Genomic DNA, 13,650 nt, shown 5'->3' on the forward strand with positions numbered 1-13,650 from the left:
CCCCTTAAGGGTTCTACAGATCGGTACAAGGCCCCAAATATGGCAACTAGCCCGTAATATAATGATATTAATTAAGTCTCCGTCAAAAGTATAATAGAGTCATCAAACGGGATGGACCGAGTCCAAACCCCCAGTAGTAATAGACCCCACGCTCATCATACAGCGTGTGTCTCATCTCAAAATAGCACCACATTGTGCAAATCCGGGGTTTCAAACCCTCAGAACATCATTTATAACCATTACTCACCTCAAGCAGGCCGAAATCCTAGCTCGCTACTCCCTTGCCTCGCAAATCAACCTCCTCGAGCGTCGAATCTAATCAAACCACAAGCAATACGTTACAATAGGCTAAGGGAGTACAACCCAATCGAAAATACTCGAAAATCTCGAAGTTGGCAAAATCCGAGCCCCGGGCCCACTTCTCGAAAAATCACAAAATTCACATCACCGGATTCCTTATCTCTCCATGAGTCTATACATATCTAATTTATCAAAATCTGAGCTCAAATGCTCCCTCAAACCCCACATTTATATTTCAAGAGTCAAGCCCTAATCCTTCCCTTTTTAATCAAATTTCCATGAATTTAGATGTTAAATCTACAATTAAATGATGTTTTTAGGTCATAAGACTCACCTCCAATCAATCCCAGTCGAAACCCTCTTTAATCCTCGTCCAAAAGCTCTCAAGGATGTTCAAAAATGGAGGAAATAGACTTAGGCTTGCGAGTAAAATGCTATTAAAAACCCTTTTGTCCAGTCCAGATTTCTTCTATGCGATCGCATCCATACCTCTGTGATCGCATAGACCAAAAATTCCATGGTCTCAAATTAGCTATGCGATCGCAACAGGCCCTATGCGATCGCATTGCCTTACCAGACAACATTGTGCGATCGCAACCCCTTCATGCAATCCTATTGAACAACCAAACAGCCCCTAAAAATCCTTCTATGCGATCGCAGCCCTTGCTATGCGATCGCATAGAGCAAAATTGCTCTGCACTGACTGCTGCATTGCTGCAACATTTTCCAACTTCAAAAATACCCGTTAGCCATTCGAAATCACCCCGAGACCCCCGGGACCTCAACCAAAAGTGCCAACCCATCCTAAAACATCATTAAAACTTGTTCCAATCACCAAAACACCACAAACAATCAAATTACATCGGATTCAAGCCTAAATATCTTAAAACTTTCGAAATACGCATTTGATCAAAAACCCGACCAAAACACTTCCGAATGATCTGAATTTTTGCACACACATCTACTGCAACTCTCTGAATTCCATTCCGACCCCTGTATCAAAATCTCACCTACCATTCAGATGTCGCCAAAATACTAACTTTGCCAATTCAAGCCTAATTCCACTCCGGACCTCCAAAATCGATTTAGATCACACTCCTAAGCCACATGTCAACCCCCGAAGATAACCAAATCACCGGAAATCACATCCGAGCCCTCTAACTCAGTAGTCAACACCTGGTTGACTTTTTCAAAAACAAGCCTCCCTTAAATAGACTAAGTGCCTCAGTTCCTATCAAAACCAATCCGATTCAACTCTAACACACCGAATACCGATAACGGAACATGAAGAAGCATAAAATGGGGGAAACGGGGCAGTAACTCACGTGACGATGGGCCGGGTCGTCGCAGAGTGTCCCAAAAGTCTACGAAACTCAAAACTGAACATTTCGGCAAATCAAAATAGTAGAAATAAACTTGGGGAAAGCAGTTAATGCGGGATCGGGATGTAAATTCTTAAAACGACCAGCTGGGTCATCACATCCTCCTACACTTAAACATTCGTTCGTCCTCCAACGAGCATAGAGACATACCTGAAGTAGTGAAAAGATGAGGGTAACCACTGCATATATCCTGCTTTGTCTCCCAAGCCGCCTCCTCGACCGGCTGATCCCGCTATTAAACTTTTCCGGATGCAATGTTCTTTGACCTTAGCTTTTTAACCTGCCTGTCCAATATTGCCACTGGCTCTTCAACATAAGATAGATCCTTGTCCAACTGGACTGAGCTTGCCACTGCCGGGTCACCGTGATACCTACGGAGCATCGAAATATGAAATACTGGATGAACTCTTGCCAAGCTAGGAAGTAAGGAAAGCTCATAAGCAACCTCCTCAACATGCCTCAATATCTCAAAAGAGCCAATAAACCTCGGACTCAACTTCCCTTTCTTCCCAAATCTCATAACGCCATTCATAGGCAAACCCCGAAGCAGAACCCGCTCTCCAACCATATAAGAAACATCAGGAACCTTCCTATTCACATAACTCTTTTGTCTGGACTGGGTTGTACGGAGTCTATCCTGAATTACCTTGACCTTCTCCAAAGCATCTTGAACCAAGTCTGTGCCGAATAATCTGGCGTCACCTGGCTTAAACCAACCCACCAGGGATCTACACCGTCTACCATATAAATCCTCATATGGTGCCATCTGAATGATGGACTGATAGCTGTTGTTGTAAGCAAACTCCGCAAATGACAAGAACTGATCCCAAGTGTTGATACCCAATTTTTCTGTATATTTTTATATGCAAAACACTTTCAAAATAGCATATGTATGAATATATAAGTATTTACAAATATTTGTAACATTTTTCCTTAATTTTAAAGGCTTTTAAAATAAATTTTATTGCATTATTTTATCAAGAAAAATCTAATAAGTGTCAAAAATTATTATTTCTGGTGATTGACTTGTTGAATTCTCATATTTATGCTAAACTACATCCCATATAATTTTTGCATGTTTTTATAAATTTATTTAGTATTTTTAAAGCTCAACTGCATGTAATTGCAATATTAGCCTCATTTATGATTTGGTTGCATTTATATTTATAAAAAGTAAGTCCAGTATTTTAAAATTGATAATTATATGTTATAAATTATTTTAGTACTTTCAATTCATTTCCAGATTTTAATTTACTATTTTTTTATAAAATCAATGGGGAAAAGTGTCTATTTAAAATCTAGCGAGATTTCATTTCAATTTCAACCTAATTTGCACCCCTAATCCAACCCAATTTCAATTTCAAAATACCCATCCCAATTATTAAAATTACCCGACCCACAGCCTGTTTAAATGACCCGCCTGACCCCCCGTTTAATCCAGGCCGTTGATCAAAATGATTAACGGCCACATTTCAACCTTACCATTTTTAATTACCCATTACCCCTCTAAACCTAAATAATTTTCCACCTACCAGCCGCCTTTGAACCCTCCCATTCTCTCAAACTCTCTGGAAGCTTCTCAAACCCTAGCCGCCTCCCTCCACCTCCACCCTAAAGCCACCAGAATTCATGGCTTCCAAGGCAATCAAAATCCTACACTGGCCTCCTACGACTCCTATATGCCTGGTTTTTGAAGATTCAAGGCCTGACCACAACGAAGTTTGGTCCAGGCTTTGTCTGATTCAAGTTCTACGGCCATCTCCCGCTTTGCTCCGGCGTACTATGGTTGTTCGAGCCTGACCTCGACCTCTCCTGCTTAGATCAGTGACTTTTTCAAGCCTTTCTCACTACTGAGGTTCTTCTGAAACACTAACCCTTCGAGGTTTTCCGATTCCTTTAGATCCGTTGTGTATCTATGCTTTCCCTAAGCTTTTAGATGATTTTTTGTCTTTTCTTTCAAATAACTACTTTCAAAACCATTTCTTTTCCAATATAGGGTTTTCTGAAAAGTATTTAAATGTTTCTCTAACTTTCTTTTTCTTTTTGTGTATCTACCTCTACTGTGTTCTTGTATTTTCTTCTACCGTGTTCTTGTATGCTTCTTCTACGGTGTTCTCCTATACTGTGTCCTTGTGATTTCCTATACTGTGTTCTTGTGTGTTTATCCTATCGTATCTTCCTTTACTATGCTCTTAAGTGTTTCTTATTAAGTTCCGTCTACTAAGCTCTGTTTAAGTTTCTTCTAAAACTTCTTAGCATGCTTCTTCTACTGTTCTTATCAATTTTTCCCATTATGTTTCGTATTAGCTTATCCTACTCTATTATCTTTGAGCTCTTCTGTTGTGTTCTGCATGTTACTTTTCTATCATGTTTTCTCATGAGTTTTGTTGTTGAAAGGATTATGTTAGATGTTTCAGTTCTTTTCTGGGACCTCTGAACCTGTTTTGAATTTTATTACTTGCCCTCTCATCTCTGCACTCGATTAATGGCGGAAACCCTAAAATTTGGGGGTTCTTCCAGGTTTGGCTATGTGATTTGCTCGAACTAAGGTTTTATTTCAAAACCCCCAAGTCTTTCAGACCAATTTCGAGTCTCTGAACTGAGCTTGGTTATCCTTGTTTTCACATAATTCTAAACTCTTTTTACTGGATCTTTTGCATGCTATCAAAATGCTACTTCTCTTCTGCACTACTGACTTATGTGACGAACCACTACCTATGGATTTTTCAATGGCACAACATATTCTTTCAACTCAACATGTTTGTATGCTATTTATATGTGATGAACCTCCCTCTAAAAGACTTTTCAAATTTATGATTAGTTCAGACTTCCTTTTGAATAGTACTAATTGATTTTCCTTCCTTGTTTACTAATTTTCCTCATGACTCGACTTAATTTTAAAACCCTTCTCATCTTTTATGACTTGGTTCATTTATGGATCAATAATTACAAGATCCCTAAGTATTGATTTACTGGCTACTAATTGATTTCCCTACCTTATTTGTACAACCTTGTACTTCAAAATCCTGTCCTTAAATAACCTTTTATGTATTTTCCCCTAATTGCATGCTTTGCACAAAGTGCTTATTCAATTTCTTTTCTTAAATCATTTTACGCGTTTGAATATGAATTTCCTAATTAAGGAGAGTCTTGTGTAATTGATTCTTAATTGATAATCAGTTCCTTAACTGTTTTCTTAACTTATTTCTGCCTGATTTTCACACTATAAATGCACAACTATTTCACAAACTCATCATCAATTCACAGTTTTTCTGAACTCACACTTATACACAATAGTATCTTCTCTTCGTGTCTACATTGTGGCTTGTATACAACACCTACTACTTTTCTCAATTTGTCTCTTTAGAGCTGGTATGTCCGGATTTAATTTTTAGCACCACAACAATGTGTATTCACTGCTTTGTGTCCATGTCTACTTGTTGTTTATGTATATCTCAACACTTAAAGTGACATGTTGATTTCCTTCTGTTTGTTTTGTTATGAATCCCATTCCCCTATACCCTTATGTGTTTTGAGTTATGATTTAAGGCAGGGCAATGTAAGTTATTGTCCATGAGTTAAGTTTGATCCACTGGGGTCCTAACCTCTAATAATGTTCTGACAGGATTCTGGGTATGCTAGCATCTCCCATTTCTGTGTATGCCTACCAACCTGCTTTTACCTCCTCGCAACCTCCCCATTCCCATATACCCCTATGTGTACTGATTTAAGAAGTTTCCCTTTTCCCTTTCCCCTTTCAGCATTCTATTTCTGCACTTGCACTCTCTCTTAGTCCCTAAGTTCTACTCCCCTCTTGTGATCCTTACCTTGGGACCTTGATTTCCCTCTGAACTTGGACACCTGAGGGCTGACCCTTCCACACTGCATTATGTTTTAATTTGGTGATATATTTGGGTGTAAGCACTGCCCGGAGTTCATATGAGACTCTTAGGGAACTTTGACACATCCAAATGGGAGAAATGCTTTGGAACATGATCTCTTGGAGTTGGTTTACTTTATATATTAGACAGGAAGTCTGAATTAGGCTCTCCTTGGTTGTACTTTTTAATTTCTGATGTATTTTCTTTACTTTACTTTATTCTGGGCTGTAATAATTTTGTAATAACCTCTTGGGGATGGCCAGTGAAAAAGGGAGGGATAGCTATGTATGCAAAGGGGTAGATATCCTGCTTATAGGTTTCTAAATTTCTACATTCTCTCATATAGACATCCTGCCTATAGGTTTCAAAATTTTTGCATTGTCTCATCTAGGTATCTTGCCTATAGGTTTCTAAATTTTTGCATTCTCTCATATAGGTATCCTGCCTATACGTTTCTAAATTTTTGCATTCTCTCATATAGATATCCTGCCTATAGATTTCTAAATTTCTGCATTCTCTCGTATAGATACCATGTCCACAAATACCTGAAAATTGAATATCACATATGCGTATAGATAATATGCCTATAAGTCTTTTTGAATCTTGCATATCCATTTTTCATTAAGCAATCATGTTCATAGGTCTTAAATAAGCAATTGTAATTAGATATTATGTTCATAGGCTTTAAACGAAATTTAGCATCTAGATGTCATGCCTATAGGATTTCTGCATTTTTTACTATGTTTATAAAAGTACCTTAATTGGTTTTCTTGTCATTTATATGTGCTATATGCTGATTTGTTTGCCTATTCATTTGGAAAGAATGACTTAGGACTAATGAAATTGCAAATGTTAGAAAGTGTGTCTATAGGAATTAAGATACGAATTGCTGATTGTCACACCTAGATACCATGTCTATATGACCTCAATGTGGTTAATCAAATTGTTTCTACTACTATTCCCATCATATTGCTGCCTAAGATAGCATGCCTATAGGGATAAATAGAACAAATGTGTGTCCTCCGCTACTTTGCTACACAGATATTAACTATTTATAGATCATGCCTATAGAATATTACTACTCATCTAGAAAGCATGTCTATCAGACTAAAAGTGAGCAATTTAATAGCTTCAGTGTCCAAACGTAAACCGTGTAGAGATCATATATTTAAAATGATGTCACTCGCCTAGATATCATGCCTATAAGATTTTGAACAGAATTATGTATTAATATCAAGCACCTTATCAAAAAGTCTACCCAGAAATACTGCCTATAAAAGTTTACATCAACCTTTGTATCGATCAATCACATAGAAATCATTCCTATAGGTCTTGCACAATTCAATGTATCCTAATTTCAAACCTTCCCATCTATAGCCGTCTGCCTAATTATTTGAACACCGTTAGAATAGGCTCATAAGTGTCTGCGTGCATCTGTGTCTATGTGAAGAGGATAACTTGGTCCCTTAATTATTAACTATGTGCAGTCCTAATTGTTTTTTAATTGTGCACCTAGTTTTATCATTTCGAGCATCCTAAGGAAGTCTAGAACCACTAATGTAGTAGGTCCAAGGCCACCTGGACCATAGGCATGGGACGCGTAAAGCACGCACATGACACATTTTAGAATTGAATTAGAACACTCTTAGGTAAACAACTTCAAGGTAGTAACTGGGTAGCAAGAGATGATAGATTGTGCCCGCTGAATATGAGCAACCCTTACATTTAAGGGAGTTGCAACATATCTTTAATGTTACACAAGGTGATCCTTTTGGCTAAAAACTTAGGACCCATCATATTTACTACTTATACACCTATTTGTACAAACTTAGATCAAACTAGGAGATATCTTGTAACACTCGAAACTTGTATCAATTATTTATGCATGACTCACTTCTTTCTCTCTAATACTTGTTATAATTGGATTCTTTGTTACAATTTACATGATCACATAGGATAACTGTAATTCTATAATCCCCCACACATCATAAAATTCGGCCAGGACCCACAATTGTGAACCTCAAAGAGTGCCTAACCTTTTCTCTTTGAGGTAATTCGAGCCCTTACCCGATCTTTGGTGACATGGACTAGTTAAAATAGAGTTATTTGCAAATAGGTGTCCTAACTCACCTTAAAATTATTAGGTGGTGGTTCTTATCTTTTAATACTCATTTAAGAGAGTTGTCACATGCTAAAACCCACTTTCGCGAGAAAATGGGGCGCAACAACATGGCGACTCTGCTGGGAATATATTTAGGCTCTTACCATAAAGAATTTTTGCTTGTGTGGATTGTTGGATTATTTGACTTCTTTCATGTACATACCTCTTCCTACTACCCTTATTTTCTTGAAATTGCTATATCATGGATCTCCCATCCATATCTTCTTTATCTACTTCTTTTAATTATGTTTGTAAATTTTTTTGTGAACTATGCTAACTTCTTACCTTTGTCTTTACCTTTATTCCCTTCTTTCTCTTGTTTATTTTATTGCATTATTTACTACCTTATGTGCTTTCACCATACAAAATATCTGACTGCATCTTATTTTTCATATATAGCATGTTTTCAATATCATACTCCACTCGGGCATATTATCAACATAGCGGCGCTTGATGAGTGTCTGCGCTTTCCTAAGAAACACCCTTTTTAAATTGGAAAGGCTTATTAGCGCTATAATAATCCATCAATGGTGCATTCGACGGTCATATGCCTTTCCCTCTTAAGTCGTCCGCTGAGAGTATCAGTGTAGACCCTCTTAGAAACCCCGCTCTGATTTAAATGTACATGCATCATGTTATAACCTAGTATGGATTAAAACTTCACTGACGTATTAATCCTATTAGATAAGCCTTGTCCAAAGTCAAAAGGGATTTAAACAATCCCAAGGGATACAATAATTTTATGTGCATTACTTGGAGAAAATATGCCAATATGTTGACCGTTATTGCATAAATAATCAAATCTGTAGGGGGAAAAGGCAAGCCTTTTATTTATTTGCAGAAAATGAGGCAAGAAATTCCTAAGTTTGGCATGGTCAAGAAAATCCCACCTCTACTGATTAATTGGTGGAATGACCTTCCGCCATGTCATAGAAACCATGTAAGAAGGGTATTGGGTAATTTTCCATCTTTGTTGAACATCAAGCCAAAGAAAGAATAAATTAAGGAAGCCACTATGTTCTGGGATGAAAAGAGAGTTGTCTTCAATTTGGAAATGTAGAAATGACTCCTCTTTTAGAAGAAATTGGGGATTTCGCTAAACTTCCATGGGATAGTCCGGCTCTTTTGGTGCCAAAAAATCATACTTCATGCGATTTTCTGAAAATGCTAGGGTTGAAGAAAAATGACAAGTTTGTTGCTTGAAAAAATCCTACGTCCCTTTTGAGTTTCTCTATGAATGGTATGGTCACAACAAATCATACACCTTACATCATGAGGAGTTGTATATCACCTCTTTGGAATGGCTTTATTGTCAAGTTTAAGTCTTCATAGCCTGCTCTTTGAGTTTGCAAATTTTCAATGCAAGGAGAAAGAAATCACACTCATTTGGCCATGGTCGCTAGGACTGTGATGGAAGGGATCTTGGGGTAGAAACACACAATCATTCCTATGATACTAGCTGAGATCAGTGCAAACATGGGTTCGAACATTTCGATTGTTGCAATATTTTGCTATAGGTTTGGCTGTTGGAGCATTTTCAGAGGAGAAATTAGTGTCACGAGCTCTTGCGTAGACCATTGAATGACTATATTTCCGTTCGTCATCCAAAGAAGATGACTTTTGCTCTTGATAGGTTTGCAAAACTTGGGAATGTTGAAGGGTGGGCATGCTTCTTCGGTAATCTAATCGACAAACAAGTGCATTGGATGTTTGAGTGATTTCCTAGTAAATAGTTCATAATCAGGTCCCAATGGACCACTCATTTGGTGATGATTGGATTAGGTGTATTCATTTGGTGTTGATTGGATTACGGGGCATTTACCCTTACGCTCTTATAAGGGTAATGAGGCAAGTTGGGAGGAAGCAGGTCATACCTCAGGTTTTTAATATGATTAAGAGTAAGGAAGACTTCAAAAGGGTCGTCATTCCATTCAAGTTCAAGGCCCAACACATGTGGCACCAAAAGATCATTGTTGATGGAGAGACCATCGAGCCAGGCATGTACTACATTGGGCATATGTATTACTACCTATCATTGATAGAGGACGATATAACTGGGGATGTCAAACCAGGAGTCAATATGAAAGACATGATCATAAATGAAGTTGTTGAGACTCATGTAAAGTATAAGAGGCTACGCAAAAGAGTGTCTGAATCTAAGGCCAAACATTTGGAACATCATAAGATAGCCATGGAGGCAATAAAATAATGGAAGGAGATTGCGAACAAGTTTACAAAGGGGTTGGAGCACTTAGAGCAAGGGTTGATGGAATTGGAAGAAAAGATGAAGAAGAGGCTTTGAGATTGCCAAGGTATGGGTTACGATGAAGGAGGAAAGCTAGCGATGGTATACTTGCTACTCAACATGTGCGACCCGGGGAGTGTGATTGATGGAGTTAAAAAAGAGAGCATGGAAAAGGTCCTTCTGGGACCAAATAGATTAGGAGGAAATTCCTTTATTACTTTATAGTTAGATTTTGTTAGCTCACGATGTAACAAGGCTTCATGCCATTAGTGACTTTATATTATTATTTCGATTTAGTAAAGATATTTTTTACATTAATGGAATGAGGCAACATTGGCATAAATTTTCTCCAAGTCTACTTGTCGCTAAGGCCTACCTCGAGCACAACGAGGTCCCAAATTAGGACGTAAACTATTGTATGTCTTACATGCTACTTGCTTAAATATTGCAAACACTCTTTTATTTTGTCTTACTGACTTAGCTACCTTTAATTTTTCTTTCTTTTGATTATTCCCATCCCCAAAGGTTTGATCGTGCATTCTGGCATTGTCATCATATCACACAAGATCCAGAGGTCCTCCACCTCCTCCTTCACCTAACGACATCAATGTTAAAGGAAAAGAAAAGATGTACTATTTGAGCAGTAACTGAAAAGACAATACCACTATATCAGAGAATGTAGACACTTAAGAAGGAAGACGTACTCCAGGAAAAAATGAATTTGTTCTACGGTTAGAGAAGAAGATTTTGGAGTTATAAGGCGAACTCGAGCGGGTCTAAAATATCTCCAATCTCTCCCTTACTTTGAATGTGCCCAACATCAACCATCAGAACACCACCGCCAAAAACTAAACACCACCCCAGAACACACAAACCCAAATTCCACCACCTTTTGCTCCACAAAAACCTCCTACAACGCATCAATACCACAATGCCACACCCCATCAAAACCTTACCCCTCAACCATTACAAAATCCTCAGCAACTCCACCATAAGACAACCCAATATCCATAAACCACTACTTATCACACCCCTGAGAACGTGCCACAACCTACCCCCAATCCACCTCAGACCTTAATCAATGATCACCCATATATTCAAGTCCCAGGAATGCACTAAGGCAGCCTGATATTTGTGGAGACTCTCACACACCCAACAACAAATACAATACATACCCAAACCAACATAGAATGACCTGCTCATCCGGAACATGGCTGAACAGTTGAAGAAGTTGACTGGAAGAGTCCAGAGCGTTGAGGGTGGAAAAGGTGTCGAAGGGTTATATTATGAAGATTTGTTTATCCTACCAGATGTGGAACTATCGGAGGGTTAGAACCTCCTAAGTTTGAGATTTCGATGGCACCTGTGATCACAAGGTACATTTGAGGACTTACTGTGATAAAGTTGTATGAGAGGTAAAGAATGAGCAAATCCGCATAAAGTTGCTCATGCTAAGTATCACTGGGGATGTTTATCTTGGTATATTTGTCAGAATCCAAAGAAGTGGTCTAATTGGGCTAGCATGGCATTCAATTCCATAGTAAGATTCAGGTTTCAACAATAAAAATGCACCAGACATTTTCTATATCCAGAACTCAAGAAGAAGCCAACAGAGACCTTTTGTAAGTATGCTACCTGCTGGAGGTCAGATGTCGCCAAGGTGAGGCAGCTGCTAGGGGAGGCACAAATGAACAAATTTTTTGTATGAGCTCAAAATCCACAATACTATGAGATATTGATGGTTATAGAGAATCACAAGTTCTCCGACAACATCAAGTTGTGAGAAAGGATAAAAGAGGGCATCTAGAGTGGTATAATTACTAACCTTTAAGGCTCTACAAGCTACCAATAAGGCCTTACAGTCTGGGGAATTGCAAGGAAGAAGAAAGTGGGTGTAGTGATGGTAGCCCAGGGCCCTAAGTCTCCCCTAACCTATCAGACACCCCTACCAACATATCAACCATCACCTCCAAAATACCATTACCCCACCACCACCTACCACACCTACATTACCGAGCCAATATACTACTATTCATCTCCCCTGTCCATCAAAACTACCCAAAACATCAACTACACTTTGACCGCAGAACTCCCAAATAATAGACCCCTATCGCCGAGCCTATAGCCTAACTATATGTGAGACTGAAGGTTGCTGGTTATGTCATTCCCATTCCTATAGCTGCAATTGAAAACCCTTCTCAGTGGGTCAGTAACAACAAGACTTGTGCCTATCACTCAGGCATCAAGGGGCATACTATCGAGGAATGCCGCATGTTGAAAGAAAAAATATTGATTGACACCAAGTTTATATAGGTGAATGATTCTGCGCCGAATGTCTACAGTAACACCCTTCCTGATCATAGGGGTGAAGGAGTGAATGTGATTGAGACTGATGAAGAAAGGGACCAGGAAGGATCAATCAGCCTTATCTGAGAGGGAGACACTTCCAAGAAATCTCATGTCATACTCTCACAAATTATGGTACCGATCAAGGCACAGTTAGGGCAGGGTAGCTAAACCTTTCACAATGATGGTAGCTCGATCACTGTCTTACATGTCTGATGTTGTTCCATAGGATTACTAGCGGAGGCAAGAATAAAGCGAAAATCTAAGATGGAACAGACGGGTGCCTCCTAGGGAATAACCAAAAGCCGATGGGGTCTACACGCCAGAAAATCCTGGAGGAACGAGTAACGAAACTGCACCATAACCACCAGTGTTGGAGACAAGTGCTGTTGATCTTTGAAGGAAGGTACATGTAAGGGAGTACTATGTTGTTAATCCACTAAACAAGACTCCTATCCAAATATCCATAATATCATTATTACAAGTTTCAGATGCACACAAGAATGCCTTGATGCGGGTGTTAAGTGAAGCTTACGTACCTACCGATATCACTAGTGGAAAGATGGCAAACATGGTAGGATAGGTACTGAAGAGTCACAAGATTACTTTCCATGAAGACGAGCTGCCGCCAGAAAGACTGAGTTACAACAAAGCATTGCACATCACTATGAAATATGAATACAAGTTCATTGCTCGAGTTTTGATCGATGGAGGTTCGAGTCTGAACATATGCCCTTTGAATACTTTGAAAAGATTGGGCATAGGTCTGCAGGAGATACAAATGGGAAGCATGAACATGAAATCATTTATTGGATCTCAAAGAGATACTATTGGAGATATTAACTTGGATCTGAAAATGGGTCCAACCTAGTTCGATGTCGAATTCAAGGTGCTAGATATATCCGCTAACTATAACTTGTTATTGGTACGACCATGGATACATGCGTCTGAAGAAGTTACTTCTACTCTGCATCAGGCTGTGAAGTTCGAGTGGAATCACTAAGAGGTATTTATCCAAAGGGATTGAAGTAATACTATCTATACCAACCAAACTGTTCCATCCATTGAGAATAAAAGAAGTTGGGAGGAGAGACATTCTACAGTTTGATCGAGTGAATACAGTCAAGAAAGGATGATAGTGGAGCAACGAGGTACTAGGAATGCTATTGTGGTTAGGGTATGAATTAGGCAAGGGTCTTGGTCCTAAGCTTCAATTGATCACAAAACCAATACGACCACAATATCATGGCATGACCTTTGGTCTTAAAGATGAATACACTGTGCAGGAATATAATGATGGGACACTACCATGGCGAAATTTCTACTATCCATTGG

The 13,650-nt window shown here is 38.8% G+C and overlaps 1 protein-coding gene across 1 annotated transcript; it reads right to left on the reverse strand.

Annotated features, from left to right (window-relative positions):
- Window positions 1-1,917: 1,917 nt before the first annotated feature.
- Window positions 1,918-2,448, reverse strand: LOC138877257 (uncharacterized). Its single transcript, XM_070156851.1, has one exon. The coding sequence runs from the start codon at window positions 2,446-2,448 to the stop codon at window positions 1,918-1,920; it is 531 nt and encodes a 176-aa protein (XP_070012952.1).
- Between the last annotated feature and the right edge of the window lie 11,202 nt (window positions 2,449-13,650).

The sequence above is a fragment of the Nicotiana sylvestris genome, chromosome 9, assembly GCF_000393655.2.
Source record: "Nicotiana sylvestris chromosome 9, ASM39365v2, whole genome shotgun sequence".
NCBI classification, from domain to species: Eukaryota; Viridiplantae; Streptophyta; class Magnoliopsida; order Solanales; family Solanaceae; genus Nicotiana; species Nicotiana sylvestris.

Bases quoted from the DNA above. Each gene is read 5' to 3' on its own strand.
- LOC138877257 (XM_070156851.1), bottom strand. From the start codon at position 2,448: ATGGCACCATATGAGGATTTATATGGTAGACGGTGTAGATCCCTGGTG.